This window comes from Rhinoderma darwinii, chromosome 4 (genome assembly GCF_050947455.1).
Source record: "Rhinoderma darwinii isolate aRhiDar2 chromosome 4, aRhiDar2.hap1, whole genome shotgun sequence".
In the NCBI taxonomy this organism is placed as follows: domain Eukaryota; kingdom Metazoa; phylum Chordata; class Amphibia; order Anura; family Rhinodermatidae; genus Rhinoderma; species Rhinoderma darwinii.
Genome location: NC_134690.1, coordinates 231,795,699 through 231,815,673, shown reverse-complemented (window position 1 = coordinate 231,815,673; position 19,975 = coordinate 231,795,699). Strand labels below are relative to the sequence as shown.

Below are 19,975 nucleotides of genomic sequence, written 5' to 3'. Positions count from 1 at the left end.
CATATTCGTCCTTCCAGATCCGCTCGCGCACCTCCTGCTTTAAATGCGCCCCCAACGGACCTTCAAAACAAACGTACACCTCCCCCCGAGCACGATCATCAATACGCACTCGATCGCCATCCTTTTGTGCCTCGGTCTGTACCGACACCGCGACCGCCTCTCTAACCGCCATCACGGGCCGCGCCTGTAACGATCCCACGTCCCTGGGGCCTTCCCAAACTACCGCAGGGGACACTTCCGTGACTACCGGCGCCGCGGCCCTATCTAGGCGCCCCACCAGCTCCCGTAAGCAACCCACTAAGTCCGCCAAACCCGCTCCGTCGCGTCCGCCCGCGCCACTACCGGCCCCCGATGCAATGCTAGCAGCCCCCCCGCCGACACCCGACATAAAAATCGCTGGATAAGACATGATGGAGTTATACACTCACCGGGCTGCACAGGCGCTGTGTTCCCGTCAGCCGGACCATCCTGACCTCGACGATACACGTCCAGTTCACCTTCCTCCAGCTCTTCTCTCGCCGACGACTGTCCATCCCAACGACATCTTCGGAACGGGGATGAAGACGCGCTGACCGATGGGCCGGCAACCTGCCGCCCGACCGCCGGGACCCAGACTTCCGACCGGACCTGTTGCCTCGACGTCGCTGCAGATCTAGGCGTCCGTCTAGACGATCCTGACGAAGCCTGCCCCCTGGCCGGAACATCACCAGGCGGGGCGGCCGTACCTTGTCCTCCAAATCTTCCATCTGATGGGGGAGGGGTGACAGGGAGCCCAGCCTGCGACTCCCTGCTTACCGCCGGACCCCGTCGCGGCCTGGGATTCCTGCCAGGACGCAGGGCCTGGGAAGGGGCGGTCCTCCCAGCTGCCTGGCCTGCAGCGTCCGGGATCGGGCTCCCTCTGCGACGCCGTGTCCGCGGGACTGCCTCCGGACTGAGGCGCTCTGGAGGTCGGGACCGCCGAGAGGGACGGGTCGACCCGGCCTGCGTCGCCGTCACCCCCGGCAACGCTCTCTGCCTGCTCTGCGCAGGAGCGGTTGTTGCCGACTCCCCCCCCGCCGCCATAGCCATGCTTGTAAGGGGGCCGGGGGAGGGGAGCCTGTCCCCTGCAACAGACCCCGAACGCCGGGCCTGACGTGGCGAAACGGCGTCCGGGATCCTCGTTATTGCAGCCACGGTCTCCTCTAGCCATCCGGGACCGTGGTGCACAGCAGCGGCACGCAGCCGCTCTAACATTAATGTCTCTGCCATGCTGAGAAGCGCGGGCAACGGGGAGCTTACTTTTTTCGTGTTACTCCTCCCGCTGCTTCCGGCTCAATGCCGAAAAACAGCGGGAAGCTCAATAACGGCCCCCCGTCCCCCTTAACTCCTCCCCGTCCCCCCTCCAACTCCCTCCAACTCTCCCTCACCTAATTAACCCTTTCCCTACCAGGACGGTCATGTCGGCTTCCCTTAATCCCTGCAGGCTGCGTCCAGCCTCTTCTTTTTCCAGGATATCCTCTGGACGTCCCAGGGGCAGACTTGCCAGGATATCTCCGATGAAATTCTTTTGTTAGCCTAGGTGCATGAATATCGTCTTCTGGTTCCCAAGAATTCTCCTCAGAGTCATACTCCTTCTACGCAATAAAGTATGGCAGTTTATTCCGATTAACCCCTTAAGGAGGCAGATAATTTTGGCCTTGAGGGCAGAAGTTTTTTATTTCTTCCTTTTCACATCCCGACGCTCATGACTTTTTTTATTTTGTTTATTTTTTATTCGATGTAGCTGTATGAGACTTTGTGTTTTTCGGGACGAGTTGTAACATTTTTTTGGTACATTTACATTATGTCGTTTTAATTTATTCGTTTTTTTACATCATACACTGATCATCATTTATTACGCTATAAATTTTTGTGCAGGCTATTATGGTTGTGACGATACCAAATATTCGTATGTTATTTTATGTTGTAGGACTTATATTTAAAAACCGTTTATTTATTATAAAATATTTGCATTTGTATGGATTTTTTTACAGATGGTTTTTTTAACATAATTTTTTTCTTTTATTAACTCTACCTATTTTTTAATACCATAGAGGGATTTTCAATTTTTGGGCTCTGGCATATATCTATAATATAATAGTAAACAGGCAGTTGTTAGAGCATACCTAAGTATGCCCTAACAACAGGAGATATGGTTAGACCGTATTGGGTCCTCCAATGGACCCTGGGCTGTCTGTCCATATAAGGTATGTCCCTCAATCAAAGGGGGGTCCCCCGTCTCATATTTCCTTTTTAATGCCGTGATCAGAGTTTTCTGTGCTCTCTGCCATTAGAGCAGGGCTGCAGCTGTGTAATACAGCCATTGCCCTGCTCCTGATTGCACGGACACACTAGCTGCGCACACGCAATCAGGATGACGTGTACCGTCGCCGTGAAGTGGAAATGTCCAGCCGCTTATGACAAGCATAGACGTCAAGCGTCATCAACCAATTAAATTCTGGAGTCCAAGATTCTGTCAACAATATATTCTTCTTCACTTTGTACATTCACTGGTAGTGGAGGAGGTCAACTGCGACCTGGAAAAGAATTTTCCTGAAATCGCTTAAAAAGAGAGCAATGAAAAACAGGATGCACCTTCATAGTCTCAGGAAGTTTTGAACGAAAGGTGACTTCATTCATTTGAGCAGAAATTTGAAATGGTCCTATTATTTCAGACCCAATTTTCGAAAAGGTATTTTCAGTGTAAAATTTTCTGTGGAAAGCCACACTTTGTCTCCTACACGAAAAGCAGGAGTTGCTTTCTGGTGTTTATCAGCAGCCTGTTTAAATTGTTTTGGAGCAACATGCAAACTCTCTACAGTCTTTTCTCAACCCTTTGTAATGTCGTCAAGCGTTCAGTCACTGCTAGTAGATAGGTAGAAATTGATAAATCAGTAATAAAGACTGGATGAAGATCTGTATTCACATAGAAAGAACTTTGTGATGTTGAATTATGCTCAGAGTTATTATATGCAAACTCAGTTGTGACTAAGTAATCCAAACAATGCAGTATTTAAAGCAGCACAAATCCCGTTATCAGGAGCGGTGTCACGCTGTAAAATCAGACAAACCCAGTCTGACGTAATGAAATCTTCAGAAAAAGCTTGAAAAAGACCCTCCACTTGTCACGGGTCGAAACGTTGCCATTTTTTACTGGATGTTTGACCAATAAAGGAACTTATTGATTGAAACTTGGGAGACGTGTGCTGCTATTCACCACGCTTTTTCTGAAGTAATCCAAACAGTCATCCTGAAGATAACTAATAAAGCATTGAAGGTATTGTTTAAGAATTAAATTAGTGTTTTAAGTTTGTCCATTTGTTTGGGGATGAAAAGCAGAAGACAAATTTACTCTTGTCCCAAGAGCAGAGAAAAATCTTTTTTGAGAGTTTGAAAAGTGAACTGTACCCTTCGATCAGAGACCACATTATCTGGAATGCCATGTAATTTGAGTACATCCCAAATCATCAGTTCAGCAGTTTGTTTTGCATTGGCTATTCTCTTGATTACAATAATATGAGCTATCCTTGTGATGGCCTAAGACAACCAGGATGGTGTTCATTCCTTTGGAAGGAGGTAGATCAGCCACATAATCCATGGAAACTGAGCCCTAAGGACAAGATAGAATGGGGAATGGCTGTAGCAATCTTGAAGAAGAGCATTGATGGCAGACCTTTGTTAGGCTTCCGGCTGCCATAGCAATCGCCCCCCGCAACAATCGGCCCCCGCAACAATCGGCCCCCGCAATCGCGTAGCGGGGTGCCGATGTTGCTATAACAACTTAAATGCGGCCGTCGCTATTGACTGCAGCATTTAAGGGGTTAATCGGTTCGGATCACTGCTGTGATCCGACCCGATTTTTTCCCCCAGTACTAAGGCTGCTAGTAACAGCCTGTACTGGGAGATGCCGGGCTGCGGGGTGCGTCCTGTGTGCTCTATTAGGAGTACACGTAGATTAACGGGCTGCAGGCACAAGGACCAGTGCTGCAGCCCGTTAATCTATGTGGGGTGGTCGGGAAGGGGTTAAAGAAACCTTGGTAATGGCGACAATCACCACTAAACTTTGACAGCAGTGGCATGGGTGAACTTGAATCTGTTGTAGTGCTATTCACATTCAGAAGTCTCTTATGCAGTTCGAATCCTGACAGTGCGCATGTGTGCTTGATATAAAAAAATGTGATTGTTTAAGATACATTAACCCCTTAATGACCGGCCTATTTTGGACCTTAATGACCAAGCTATTTTTTACGTTTTTCAATCGTCGCATTCCAAGAGCTATAACCTTCTTATTTTTGTGTCGACATAGCTGTATAAGATCTTGTTTTTTGCGGGACAAGTTGCACTTTTTAATAGCACCATTTTTAGGTACATATTATTTATTGATTAACTTTTATTAACTTTTTTTTGGGGGGGAATAGAAAAAAATCAGAAATTTCGCCACTCTTTTTTTGCGTCCTAAATCTACGCCGTTTACCGTGTGGTATAAATAACACAATAACTTTATTCAGCGGGTTGTTGCGATTGCAACGATACCAAATTTGTATAGTTTTTGTATGTTTTACTACTTTTACACAGTAAAAACACTTTTTTTTCAAAATTATTTGTTTTTGTGTCTCCATATTTGAAGAGCCGTAACGTTTTTATTTTTTCGCCGATGCGGTCAAATGAGGGCTTTTTTTTTGCGGGACGACTTGTAGTTTTTATTGGTACCATTTTGGAGTAGATGCGACTTTTTGATCACTTTTTATTACATTTTTTTAAAGTCAGTATTCACAGAAAACAGCAATTTTTCCATAGTTTTTTATTATTTTTTTTACGGCGTTCACCGTGCGGGTTAAATAATGTAATAGATTTATAGTTCGGGTCGTTACGGACGCGGCGATACCAAATATGTGTAACTTTTTAACTTTATTTTGTTTTTTTAATAGTAAAGCATTTTGTAAGGGGAAAAGCTGGGTTTTTCATTTTTTTTCACATTTTTTTTTGAATTAACTTTATTAAACTTTTTTTTCACTTTTTTACTAGTCCCATTAGGGGACTATAATATGTGATTGTGCGATCGCATTTATAATACACTGCAATACTTTTGTATTGCAGTGTATTACTGCCTGTCCGTTTAACACGGACAGGCATCTGCTAGGTCATGCCTGCGGCATGATATAGCAGGCATTCACTCCAGGCAGCCTGGGGGCCTTTATTAGACCCCCGGCTGCCATTAGAGACACAGACACTCCGCGATCGTATCGCCGGGTGTCGGTGGGGGAGAGAGGGAGCTCCCTCCCTCTCTCCAAAACCACTCAGATGCGGTGCTTGCTATTGAGCACCGCATCTGAGGGGTTAAACGTGTGAGATCGATACTAATATCGATCTCACACGGCAGAGCAGGGACGCTCCCAGCCCTCAGCTGCCTCTAGCAGCTGAGAGCAGGGAGATCTGACAGTTCCCTGCTCTGTAAACTTATTCCGATGCCGCGACGTAAAAAGTCTATGGCATCGGAATAAGGCCCGTTAGTGACCGACGTAGAAACACGATGGGCCGGTCACTAACGGGTTAAAGGGAATGTGTCGCAAATGAAATTTTTTTTTTTTTACGTAAGTTACTTATATTTATTATATTTTTTACGTTTTTTTGCTGTATTTAGTTTTTTTCTTCCACAAGGTGGAAAGTATTAAAAATTAAATAATAATTTGGCACCAGAGGGAGCACTTCCAAGAATTACAGCAAAGTGAATCAGGCAGAGCAGCCTGACCTACAGCTGCTGTAAATGTGGCTACAAGCCAGGAAAAGGTGTCTTCAAATTGCTAAGCATTGTCTGGCTCCCATTTTGGGAGTGCTTTTACAATGCAGCTGGTAGAAGCTATAAGACACACCAAATGGCTAAGAATGATGAAAGTCAAGGGGGAGACCCTTTGGTGAATGACTTTTCAGTTGACACGGCGTGTATTAGATGCGTTTTTGGCGCATTTTACTTGCTGAAAACCGCTTCAAAAAACGCTTGATTACACTATTCATTTATATAAATGGTAAAGCACGCTGTTAGTACATACAATGCACTTTTTTACACACGCATTTTTAAAAAAAGGCGTTGTGTAAATAAAGTAGTGTCGAGTCAATTCCTTTGCACGTAAAACTAGCCAAATGTTCCCATAGTCAATGGGAGTCCTAATTATGCACCAAAAAGCGCACACAAAATGCGTAAAAAAACACGTGAAAAAAGCTTCCCATTTACCTCAATGGGAAAGCGAGCTGTTAGTTTTTTTTACGCATGCGTTTTTTTAAAAACCTGTGGCGTAAAAAAAAAAGCGTTGGATCAATTCTTTGGTGCATAAGATGCGCCAAATGTTCCCAGAGTCTGTGAGAGTCCTAACTATGCGCCCAAAAACTTGCAAAAAGCGCACACAAAAAACGCCAAAAAAAAAAGGAATTGTGTATGGGCCCCATAGAAATGAATGGGTCAGTGTGCTATCAGTTAAAAAAAACGCATAGCACACTGAAGCATTTCACTGAAGTGTGCTTGAGGCCTAACTTTATTTTTTTTGTAGGTTCCGCTGGACTTATTGGACTACGTCGTAGATTCGGTGGACTACTGCGATGATCTACTGTTTTTGTTTAAATAAAATGGTTAGCGAGGATTGTGTGGGGCAGTTTTTAGTTCAATAAAAATATTTTCTTATGTCTCTGTGTTTTTTTAATACTGTATTAACGCCTGGATAATGGCAGTTGTCTGTTTGACGACGTCCATTGCTAAGGCGGGGCTTAATGTTAGCCAGTAAAAAGGCTAGCACTAACCCCCAATATTACGCCGGTATCCACTGCCACCAGGGGTATCGGGAAGAGCCGGGTACGATCCAGTACCCGACCATCTGTAGTGATGGTTGGGCACTGGGGTGGTCACAGGCTGGTATTATTAGGCAAAAACAGTGGCCCTTCCCATCCTTGGTAATGCTAGCCTGCTGCTGCTATGTTGTATCTGGCTGGTTATAAAAAAATGGGGGGGACACCACTTCATTGTTAAATATATTTATTTTTTTTAAAAAGCGACGTGGGGCCAGCTCTTCTGGTAATGCTATTCTGCTGCTGCTGTTGCTGTGTTGTATCTGGCTGGTTATGAAAAGGGGGGGGCCTTTTCATAACCAGCCAGACACAACACAGCAGCAGCAGACTAGCATTGCTAGGGTGGGAAGGGCTACGGTTTTTGGCCCTTCACAGCCTAACAATACCAGCCTGCGGCCACCCCAGTGCCCAGTGTCACTACAGATGGATCGTACCTGGTTCTTCCTGCCACCCCTGGTGGCGGTGGGTACTGTAGTAATAATGGGGGGTTAGTGCAATCCTTTTTACTGGCTGACACTAAGCTCCGCCTTACTAATGGACGTCGTCAAACAGACAACTGCCATTATCCAGGCGCTAATAACGTATTAAAAAAATTTAGAGACATAAGAAAATATTTTTACTGAAATAAAAACTCCCCCACACAATCCTCGCTAACCATTTGATTTTAAAAAAAAAATGTTGATCATCGCAGAAGTCCACCGAATCTACGATGTGGTACAAAAGGTCCAGCGGAACCTGCAAAACAAAAAAAACAAAAAAGTGGTGCTCGCCGCTGATTCTTCAAAACACCTGATAAGCGGCAATGAAGGATCAGCGGCGATTGTGCCTACTCCTGTTAAGGATCTGCCAGGCACAGCTTCTGTGTCTACGCCCATAGGTAATCAGTCTGCACCTGCTTCTATGTCTGTGAGACTGACTCCATTTTCCACCACTCAGGATGGCAGGCTTAGGAGTGGGATAGCCTATCACTTCCTGGCCAGACGGAGCTAGCCCCCGCCCTCTGTCTATTTATACCTGCCTTTCCTGTTCTTCCTTGCTTGTGATTCTTCTCGTTTGGTTTCCTGGCCCTGCTGCAGCTTCTTGAACTATTTGACCCTGCTTCATATTGACCTCGACTTGTTCACTACTCTGCTCTGCGTTTGATACCTCGTACACTCGTGGTTTGACTCGGCTCGTTCACCACACTTGTTGCTCTTGTTGCTTCTGTGTTCCCTTGTCTGTTTGTCTGTCGTGCACTTATTGAGCGAAGGGACCGTCGCCCAGTTGTACCCCGTCGCCTAGGGCGGGTCGTTGCAAGTAGGCAGGGACTGAGTGGCGGGTAGATTAGGGCTCACTTGTCTGTTTCCTTACCCCCATCATTACAACTCCACTGCACAAAAATAAGACAAAGCTCTGCTGTACACAATACGCAGACACAGGTCTGCTGCACACACACACACAGCTCTGCTATACACACACACACACACACACACACACACACTTCTGCTGCACGCACCCACACATAGCTCTGCTGCACGCATACACACAGCTCTGCTGCATGCACACACAAAGCTCTGCTGCACGCACACACACACACAGCTCTGCTGCACACACGCAGCTCTGCTGCACACACACGCAGCTCTGCTGCACACACAGCTCTGCTGCGCACACACACCTCTTTTGCACACACACCTCTTTTGCACACACACAGCTCTGCTGCACACACCTCTCTACTGCACGCACACACAGATCTGCTGCATACGCACACAGCTCTGCTGCACGCGCACACACACAGCTCTAATGCACGCACAAACACACAGCTCTGCTGCATGCACACACTGATCTGCTGCACATGCAGACAGCTCTGCCGCAGGCACACACACAGCTCTAATGCACGCACAAACACACAGCTCTGCTGCACACACACCGCTCTGCTACACACACACACACACACACACACACACACAGCTCTGCTGCACACACACACACACACACGCACACACACGCCACTTCACACAGACAGCTCTGCTACACACACACACACACACACACACACACACACACAGCTCTGCTACACACACACACACACCCCTTACCTGCTGTGTGGCCGGTCTTCAAAATGCCGCCGGCTTTCCCCCTACAGCCAGCTTCTATGCTAGGTCGCTTGCGCAGTACAGAGTGAGACGGCAGAAGCAGAGGATGTAAGGAACAGGTCCCGTTCGTTATGTCCTATGCTCCATAGCTGCCTTATTCCATCTCTATATGTGTCGTGAATTGACACATACACAGATGAAAGAAAACATGGCAGCCCCCAGTAAAGTAAGAAAGTGATAATAAAAAAAAAAACGTGTGGGAAAGATAAATAAAGTAAATATAATATTTTATTAAATAAAAAGACATAAATTAATAAAAAATAATAATTCATGACACTTTTCCTTTAACCCGTTAGTGACTTCCAATACGCATTTTCACGACGGCCACTAATGGTCTTTATTTTGATGCATAAGCCTTTTTACGGCGCTGCATCAGAATAAATAAACAGAGCAGGGAGCTGTCAAATCTCCCTGCTCTCAGCTGCCAGATGTAGCTGAGAGCTGGGGGCGTCCCTGCTCGAACGTGTGAGATCGATATCAGTATCGATCTCACCCGTTTAACCCCTCAGATGCGTCGCCCAATAGTGAGCACTGCATCTGAGTGGTTTTGGAGAGAGGGAGGCCCCCAGGTCTGCCTGTAGGGAATGCCTGCTAGGTCATGCTGGAGGCATGTCCTAGCAGATGCCTGTGAATTCTAAACGGACAGGCAGTAATACACTGCAATACAAAAGTAATGCAGTGTATTATAATAGCGATGGGATGATCCCATATTAAAGTCCCCTAGTGGGACTAGTAAAAAAGTAAAAAAAAAGTTTAATAAAGTTAATTAAAAAAAAAATTGCAAAAAAATGAAAACCCCACTTTTTCCCTTTACAAACTGCTTTACTATTAAAAAACCAAAATAAAGTAAAAAAGTTTTATTTGGTATCGCTGCGTCCGTAACGACCCCGACTATAAAGCTATTACATTATTTAACCCGCACGGTGAACGCCGTAAAAAATTAAATCAAAAACTATGGAAAAATTACTGTTTTCTGTGAATCCTGACTTAAAAAAAATGTGATAAAAAGTGATCAAAAATTTGCATCTACTCCAAAATGGTACCAATAAAAACTACAAGTCTTCCCGCAAAAAAAAGCCCTCATACAACTGCATCAGCGGAACAATAAAAAAGTTATGGCTCTTCAAATATGGAGACACAAAAGCAAATAATTTTGAAAAAAAAGCGTTTTTACTGTGTAAAAGTAGTAAAACATACAAAATCTATACATATTTGGTATCGTTGCGATCGTAACCACCCGCTGAATAAAGTTATTGTGTTATTTATACCACACAGTAAACGGCGTCGATTTAGGATGCGAAAAAGAGTGGCAACATTTCTGATTTTTTTTCTTTTCCACCCAAAAAAAAGTTAATAAAAGTTAATAAAAATTAATCAATAAATAATATGCAACTCAAAATGGTGCTATTAAAAAATACAACTTGTCCTGCAAAGAACAAGACCTTATACAGCTATGTTGACGCAAAAATAAAAAAGTTATAGCTCTTGGAATGCGACGATGGAAAAACTTAAAAAATACCTTGGTCATTAAGGTTTAAAATAGGCTGGTCATTAAGGGGTTAAGGCCAGGGACTGATGTAAATTATGACATCTCTGTACAGCTCTTCAGAATATGCTGGCGCTATTTAAGCAACAAGAATCAAATAATAGTATGATCATCTGTTCATTCGATACCCCTTCTTTGTTTTTGTAAACTCATTATTTAAAATTTTTAATACAGGAAAAAAGGGAGGGGGTTACAGAATGGAAGGAAGGGAAGGGAGGAATTCGATACCACTTCTAAGTCTGGGTATGCACATGCATTTAAAGAGGCTCTGTCACCACATTATAAATGCCCTATCTTGTACATGATGTAATCAGTGTCAGGATTCTGAATAGACATCATGTCCTGGCTGGTAGTGATGTCTATTCCCTGTCAGGACACTTCAGTAACGTTAATATGTGAGTAAGTGGCTGCACATAGTGATCTAGCTAGATCACTATGTGCTGTGTAAATGAATGGAGAAGTGTATGACGGTGATTGGTCAGTGTCATACACTTCTCTCCACAATGCCCACTTGGTCAAAAAGTAAAACACGCCCAGTTGTCCATTAACCCCTTCCCGCCGCAGCCCTCTTTCAGATTTTCATTTTAGTTTTTTCCTCCCCACCTTCCAAAAGCCATAACGTCTTTATTTTTCCGTCGATATAGTACTATGAGGGGTTGATTTTTGCGGGACGAGTTGTAGTTTCTCGTAGCACCATTTATTTTGCCATATAATGCACTAGGTGTATATGCGACGGTTTGATCACTTTTTATTTCATTTTTTGTGGAAGATTAGGTGACCAAAAAATAGAGATTCTGGCGTTTACAATTTATTTTTTTCACGGCGTTCACCGTGCGGGTTAAATAATGATATATTGTAATAGTTCAGACTTTTACGGATGCGGCGATACCAATTATGTTTATTTTTTTTACTATGCTCTAGGTGGAAAATGGGAAAAGGTTTTTTTTTTACGTTTAATATATTTACGTTTAATATATTTTATTTCTTTTTTTACACAAAAAAACAACTTTATTTAACTCATTTTTACTTTTTTTATTAGTCCCCCTAGGGGACTTCAACCTGCGATCGTTAGATCGCTTGCACTATATACTGCAATACTAATGTATTGCAGTATAACGTGATTCTGACAGGCATCTATTAAGCCCTGCCAGGGGCAGGGCTTAATAGGTGCACAAAGATGGCGGACCTGGGGGCCTTCATTAGGCCTCCAGGCAGCCATAGCAACAATCGCCCCCCTCCGCGATTGCGTTGCGGTGGGCACGATGAGCTGTTAGAGGGGGTCGCCCCCTCTTTCTAACGATTTAAATGCTGCGGTCGCTATTGAACGCAGCATTTAACGAGTTAAACGAGCGGGATAGCGCTCGAGCGCGATGCTACTCGTTACTCTGAAGTGTCGGCTGTTTGTTACACTCCGTGAGCCCGTTCCATACTTTTCCTACCCGACTTTGGCGTATGGATACATCAAATGTCGGGAAGGGGTTAAGAAAGGCATTAGCATAAAGCTAATATAGGTCATATCTCCGTCAAAAATGATCGCCGATTATGTACAAGATAGGGCACTTATAATGTGGTGACAGAGACTCTTTGAAGAGGATCTGTCACTAGTTTAGTAATGCCCAATCTCCTAGCTAATCTAATAGGCGCGATCACACTGGTAATGCAAGTGAAAATGGTGTTATTATTTTAAAAGTTTTGAGCTTTACTCTAACTATGCAAATGAGGCTATACTTGACAAGTGGGAGGTAACAGCAGCGATTTTCCTGAGGTGCAGATAATTCACAGCCTCTGACGCTGTCCTATCAGCATGAAGCTGCTTCACACAGTGTGAGAGACTGAGCCTGGAGGGAAGGGGGATCACTTAAAACAGCCATATCTCCGGCTGTGGACCACCTGGTGGTTCTGGTGGCATATGAAAGATGAGATTCTAATATTCCATATGGCACCAGGATTGCAGTTCTGGCTGTGAAAAAACAACCGGAGGTTTTACCAGTTGAATACACAGTCGGGAATGGAAGCTGTATACTATATGATTACGCTGTTTTGCTGGGTAGGGAAGAGGAGAACTGTATGTTGATTGGACAGCGTCATACAGAAAAGAATTACCTCCCATTTGGCAAGTATAGAAAAATGCACATAACTTTGCAAATAATAAACGTTTTTAAAAAAAAATTACACTAGTTATCAGCATCACAGCGCCTATTAGATTAGTGAAGAGATAGGACATTAATAAACCAGTGACAGATCCTCTTTAACAGTCAGGTGATATGTAGCTAATTGGACCACATTTTTCAGTAGTCATTTCAGGTAGCAAATATCAGAAATCGCTACTATGTTCAGAAAATCTGTATCTGAGATGTGCCAGTCACACCATCACGAGTCAGTAGCATTTGGCTGCTTGGTCTGATCTCCAAATGACTGCACCTCGGCTGATTGCCATCAACATCTGTAGCCATGTTGCAGAGTGATTCATAAGATCAATGCATAAAGTTGAGAAAAAAAAGAAGCGAACCCTGTGGAATTACTTAGATTATTACATTGATTACCAATAAAATGTAGTCTGATTGTTATTTAAGTCACAATTATATACAAACACAATCTAACTAAACTAGCAACACACAAACAGTTGTACTGTTTATGTCTTTTATATAGGACATTGAGTAAATATCCACAGTGCAAGTTGAAAAAGTAAGTGAACCTATGTGTTAATGACTTATCCAAGAGCTAATTGGCAAAAGATGTTTCAATTAAGAAGATGATATTGGAAGTGTGGGTCTCACAGCTGCTTTGTCCATTTAATAGAGGCACACAAAGTCTGGTTACTGACAAGTCTATTCTTCTCAAGAAAGATTGGCTTGTGAGAACCGTGCCTCGAGGCAAACAACTTTCAGAAGACGTGTTATATAAATGACTGAAGCTGGAAAAGGCTACAAAAGGATTTCTAAAGACTTGATTGTACATCAATCCATGGTTAAGAAAAATGGGGAAGATTTACTTTTGGTGCTGCACCTAAGTTGTATCTTCTTTTTGGCGCAAATCATTTTAGACATGTTTATCAATGAATGCGCAAAAAAAGAACAGATGTTTGCAATTCGCCCGACAAGGGGCATGGCTTACTGAACAAAGTAAGCCAACTAAAAGGTGGTATAAAGTTAGACAGAAGTGTATTAGGGTTCGCCAAATTTATAATCCAGCATGAGACAGTGTGATAAATTTGGCACATCTAGTGTAATTCTAGGCTATCTGAATTTAAGACCATATTAGCAAATCTGCATAATTGAATACAAATGTAGAAAATTCAGGACTGTTGCTACTCTCCCTGGAAATTGGGGCCCTGTTAAGATCAGTCCAAAAGCAAAATGGGCAATCCTGAAAAAGGGGAGAAAAAAACCTAGGGATAACAGCAAAAGACCTACTGAAGACTCCACAAACTGCAAAAACTTCTGTTCATGTGTCCTCTATTAAAAAGACTCTGATCCAGAATGGTGTTCATTGAAGGACACAAGGAAGGAAGCCGTTTCTGTCGATAAAAACATTGCGGCTCATCTCAAGTTTGCCTGAGACTACCTGGATGTTTCACACTACTTCTTGGAAAATGTTCTATGGACAGATGAGATAAAAGTAGAACCTCAACCCAATTGTGAGGCATGACAGAGGGAGCATCATGGTTTGGGGCTGCTTTGCTGCCTAAGGGCCTAGATGCCTTGCAATCATTGAGAGAACAATGTATCCAAATGTGTATGAAAACATTTTACAGGAGAATGTAAGGGCCTCCGTCAATGACCTCAAGCTGAAGATGTTGGTAAAGGCGATTCCTGCTAAAGGAAAATCTACAGGTAATTCATTTAAGTGTTCACTTACTTTTTCTCCCTGCACAGTGGATGTTTACTCCATGCGCTTAATAAAATACATTAAAGTACAACTGTTGTTTTGTTATTACTTTCGTTAGATTGTTGTTATACAAGTGTGACTAAGATAACAATCAGACTACATTTTTAATCAATGCAGAAATCCAGGTAGGGGCGGATTATACTGAGGGCAATCTGGGCCACTGCCTTGGACCAAAAGCTCCGGGGGCCCATGAAAGGTATACCTCATTATAATATCCTCTCTGACCCTGCTGTAATACTTAACTCACCCCTAACCACCTCCACATCCTCCAGGGGCAGGGCAGTAGAGCAGTGTCAACGATCTGTTTAGTGTTTCACTCAGGCACAGTAAGAGTCTGCGCCATGTCACTGGTTTGCAGTAGAATTTAGACTTCACTAATACAACCAGCAAATGATGGGCTGTGCTGATAATGTCTAAATCTTCTGCTACCCAGTGGTCTTGGCACTGGAGCATACATTTACTATGCCTGAGTGAAAATGCAGGGGTATAGGTTCTGTATTTATATAGGGGGCCTGGTCTGGGGTCTGTATTAATGAGGTCTTTAATGGGGCCTGGACTTTTCTATTAAGGGGGAATCTGGTCTGTGGTCTACATTAATGGGGGTCCGATTTTGTAGTCTGCATGAAGGGAGTCTGGTCTGGGTCCTGTCTTTATATAGGCGGTCTGGTCTGGGGTCTTTATGAAGGGGTGAGTCTAGTGTCCATTTATTTAGGGGTTATGAACTGAGGTCTGTATTTATATAGGAGAACACTGAAACTCCAGACCGTCTATCGGAAACTACTCAATCTTGGCCAATATTTACATCCTTCAAGAAAAGATTGAACTTCTATGCCGTTTAATACAACGGGAAATTAATCAATACATTTCATCATGCGATGTATACACCCACAATGATTTGTCCAAATACCAACGAAAAAAAAATTTGCAACAAGAACTAAAAGCGATGAAGAATTTACAAAGAGCCTCTAATATAATGTTGAAATTGGCTGATAAAGGGGGAGGATTATTACCAAATCAAAAGTTTCAGTATATTATCACTTACCAAAAATTCATACATGCATAACCGAACCGCCAGGAAGACCAATCGTTTCAGGCATTAACAATCTAACGTCGAATCTAAAACATTGACTACCACTTACAAAATCACATTAAAAAAAACTACCAAGCTACATAAAAGAAACAATACGTCTTCTCATTATATTAAAAGAAATCAGAACCAATAGTACTTTCATATTGATCACTAGTGATGAGAGTGCACTACATTTTAAGATACCACATCACCTTGGTAGCAGAGCCATTTGCAACTTCTTAAACAATGACCAATCCATGTCCTTAACACATAAACACATTATACTTGATAGCATAGAATTTCATTTGACAATTATTATATTTATGATGACACCTTTTTACAAAAATGTGTTTTGTGAATCTCTACATGGTATGGTGGTAGGAGATATGCATATAAAAAAAACACACCTTCACATATTGTACTACAGAAGATACATCAACGATATCCTCATTATATCAAAGGCCCACTCTGAAAAATGGCTTAATTTCAAGAATACCTCAATAACAATTTGTTTATAATAATATTTCATACACATATTATTTTTTTTTACCTCACTCTCACAATCAAAGGACCAAACATAGAAACTAAATTAAATATCTGAAATCACAAAAAAAAACATTGACTTACCATATGATTATGAAACATCAAGGAAAAGACAAATATATGACTATAATAAGAAACAATACCATCAAGGAAAAAAATAGGGAAGGACCGTTTTAAAGAACTTCTGTGCTAGGGAGGCCTATTGGATATATAAGCTGAGCACCCTCAAACCAACTGACCTTAATGCAAATATCGACTTAAAAGTACATTAACATATCCGGTTCATATATCATTATCGTCCATTTATTTACATGTAGATGGATTTCTTATATTCACATACAAACCCTATTAGTTTATGGAAAACATACAATACTATACCTTTTCAGATGTTCACATGGACCAACAGGTCTTGAGACCTTGCTTCAAATTATCCAGTTTCCAAACATCTTATAACATGTCATATACTAATTTGTCCTTCCAGACGGTATCCCCCCCCCCCCCCCCTCCGTCCGATTGCCAGCAGGAGTCAGGAAGAATTTTTATCCACTTTATGGCAAGTTGGGTCTCAGCCATTTAAAAAGCGTTTTTTGCTTTCCTTTGGATCAACTGGGGCTTGTACTTTAAAGGGTAAACGTTCAACAAACTTCTGACATGTCATAGTGACATGTCAGAAGTTTTGATTGGTGGGGCTCCGAGCACTGAGACCCCCACCAATCGCTAAAATGAAGCTGCAGAAGTGCTTGTTTGAGCACTCAGCCGCTTAGTTTCTGTTCGGCCTTTTCCGGAAATCAATGTATTGGAGTACGGGCTCAGTAGAAAGTCTATGAGCCCGTACTCCGATACATCGGTTTTCCGGAAAAAGCCGAACAGAAATGAAGCGGCTCAGCACTCACACAAGCGCTTCTGCCACTTCGTTTTAGTGATTGGTGGTGGTCTCCGTGCTCGGAGCACCACCAATCAAAACTTCTGACATGTCACTATGACATGTCAGAAGTTTGTTGTACGTTTAGTTACCCATTGAGTATAAAAAGGTTAAGCTTAATAGACATAGGTCTTTTTTTCAACCCTCTAACTGTGTATCTTATCTATGTAACTGTATGGTGGCAATATTGGTATTTGTATAGTGTTTTTTGTTCAGTAAAAGTATGGTGATATTATTCTGTCACTATGTACTAGTCATATGTCATCATGGTGTGGAGGTATTATTCATTAACAGTTTAGTAAGATTATTCAGTCACTATGGTGGTTATATGCAGTCATTGTGTGGTGGTATTATTTGGGCCTTGCAAAATAATAATATTGGTAATATTGGTATACTATAGATACACTATAATATTGGAAATATTGGTATACTATAGATACACTATAATATTGGTACACTATATTTGTATAGTGCATTTTGTTCAATAACAAAATGGAGTTAATATTTATTCACTTATGGAGTATTTCTCTTTTTAAGTTTTCCAGGGATGAGAAACTATCAAATTGTCTACCACATAGCAATCTCCAAATAATTAGCACCTTTTTCTAATCCATTTTGATTTCATGGGGTACAGGAGCCAATAAGAATATAACATGTCTATAGTTTACTGGCTTCTGAAGTAACAAGGCAAAGCCATGGCTGCAGAGAAAATACTGTTTCACATGTTCATATTGTTTATGTGAATTTTCTCATTCGTTTTGTATCTGATCATTGTATAAAAAAATATTGGACTCTTTTTGATAACAAAATTTCAAGGTTATAATTTTCACTGGCGTTTTTTTGTCTTCAGTATTTTAGTTTTCTTGGTAAATCATACAGTAGGTTTTGTACCGTTTAAAAATGTTTATTACTTTTGTGTAAAAAGTTAATGTTCTATACTGTGGTACCTGAGATACTCAGGCTGAAACACATTTTTATTTTAACAGATATCTGGGCGATTGGCTGCATTTTTGCAGAATTGTTAACATCGGAACCCATTTTTCATTGTCGTCAAGAAGATATTAAAACAAGCAATCCATTCCATCATGATCAGCTGGATCGTATATTTAGTGTAATGGGATTTCCTGCAGGTATATGACCAAGACATCTGTAATTAGAAGATGAGTAGCTTTATTTGCTGTATCCAGCTTAGGCTCCGTTCACATCTGCGTTAGGGCTCCGTTCAAGTGTTTCCGTCAGAACGGAACCCTGACTGAAACAAACAGAAACCACAGATTTCCGTTTCCATCACCATTGATTTCAATGGTGACTGGTCCGCCGGTGCATATGGTTTCCGTTTGTCTCCATTGTGCAAGGTAACCTTATTTGTAGTACTTTACTTTATCAAAACAGTACCAAAATTTTCAACAGACATTCCATGTGTACATAGAACCTATTTTGCCTGGCGTTTGTCTTATTTTATAATGTTTGTACTTCACGTACATTATTATACTATGACATAAGAACATCCTAAATTTCAGCATTATGAGCATATATCTTGTATTCTCTATTGCCAGCACAAATCTTTGTACTTGGAGGGGTATATCCACAGTTTACACATTAAACACAATGGAGCATGAGGTGACGCAACGAACAGGGGTCACCAGACTCCCTTGTTCACCCAATAGGTGAGGGTCCCAGAGGTGGATATGCCATAAATGCTGAAGATGGAAATATCCCTTTAAGTCTAGTGGTATTTCTGTATCTTTGCCAAGAACAATGTGTTCACTGAACAGATAGCTGTTATGTGATAAACCCTGTAAGGGTGGAAGTGGGCAATCGCCCCATAAACATTCATATCTTCCAATTTTAAATGTGTCTGGACAGTTGGCAGATGATCAACAACACAATTATTGCTCTTTGTGAGAGTCATATGATGAGATACTGGATGATGCAGCATCAAGTAATCATGTTTTGTATGAAATTATCTACATTAGCTACTTTGTTTTCTTTCTAAATATAAGGTGTCTGTATAAATGATCCCTGATGGAAAGCTCTGACAGGAGCCCTGACGCAGATGTGAACGAAGCCTTAAGGCCCTATTACACCGGCCGATAATCGGTCGCTGCAGGGAGCGCCCATCAACGATCGTTGATCGGCGCTCGTTTGCTCCTGTCACAAGGAGCTATGGATGGGGACGAGCGGTCGTTACTCCGATCTCTCTTCCCCATACGCTACTATCATGTCGGCAGTGCGTCTCCCTGTTTAGGCACCATGCACACGACCGTGCCCGTAATTACGACCCATAATTATGGGCACGGCTGGCCGCGGACAGCCGTACGTATTTTCGGGCTGTGCTCCCATTATAAAGTATGGGAGCGCGGTCCATAAAATAAAAAAATAGCACGTCCTGTTTTTTTCGGAAATATACGGGAAGGTGTTCGTCGGCCATAGAAACTAATGGGCCCGTAATTATGGGCGATATTACGGTCGAATACATGGGGCCTCACACAGGGAGAGGTGCTGCCGACAACGATAAAATTGTACTTTTTTTAAATGATACGATCAGCAGATGATTGAGTGTTTGCTCGTTCATCTGCTGATTGCTGCCTTGTTTACACAGGGAAATTATCGGCAACAAGCATTATATGAACGCTTGTCTGCCCAATAATTGCCCAGTGTAAAACCCCCTTTACCCATATTTTGTGAGTCTTTGAATTGTTTTCCGGACAAAAAAAATAAAAAACGTTTGTGTGTTTAGATAAAGACTGGGAAGATATCAGAAAGATGCCAGAATATCCTACCCTTCAAAAAGACTTCAGGAGAACGACGTAAGTTTATTGACAATTATTTTAGATAAAATCTTTGTGCAGTTGTCTTTTTTTGGGCTGGGTATAACAGTGGTACAAAATACTCCCATATATTAGTATGAAAAGAAATACTGAATGTACTCAATATTAAATATAAATAATATCAGAACTGTGTGTACATCACATGCCCATGGACCGAATTTTATCCACTGGAGTAAACAATGAATGTTCCTA

The 19,975-nt window shown here is 42.2% G+C and overlaps 1 protein-coding gene across 2 annotated transcripts in view; it reads left to right on the top strand.

Annotated features, from left to right (window-relative positions):
* The window catches only part of CDK19 (cyclin dependent kinase 19), a 218,101-nt gene that overhangs the window by 181,824 nt on the left and 16,302 nt on the right, over positions 1 to 19,975 (top strand). For both annotated transcript variants that reach the window (XM_075864229.1, XM_075864228.1), the window contains exons 7-8: positions 17,939 to 18,082; positions 19,693 to 19,762. In XM_075864229.1, the coding sequence (XP_075720344.1) occupies positions 17,939 to 18,082; positions 19,693 to 19,762 (214 nt within the window). The remainder of the gene's footprint in view (positions 1 to 17,938; positions 18,083 to 19,692; positions 19,763 to 19,975) is intronic.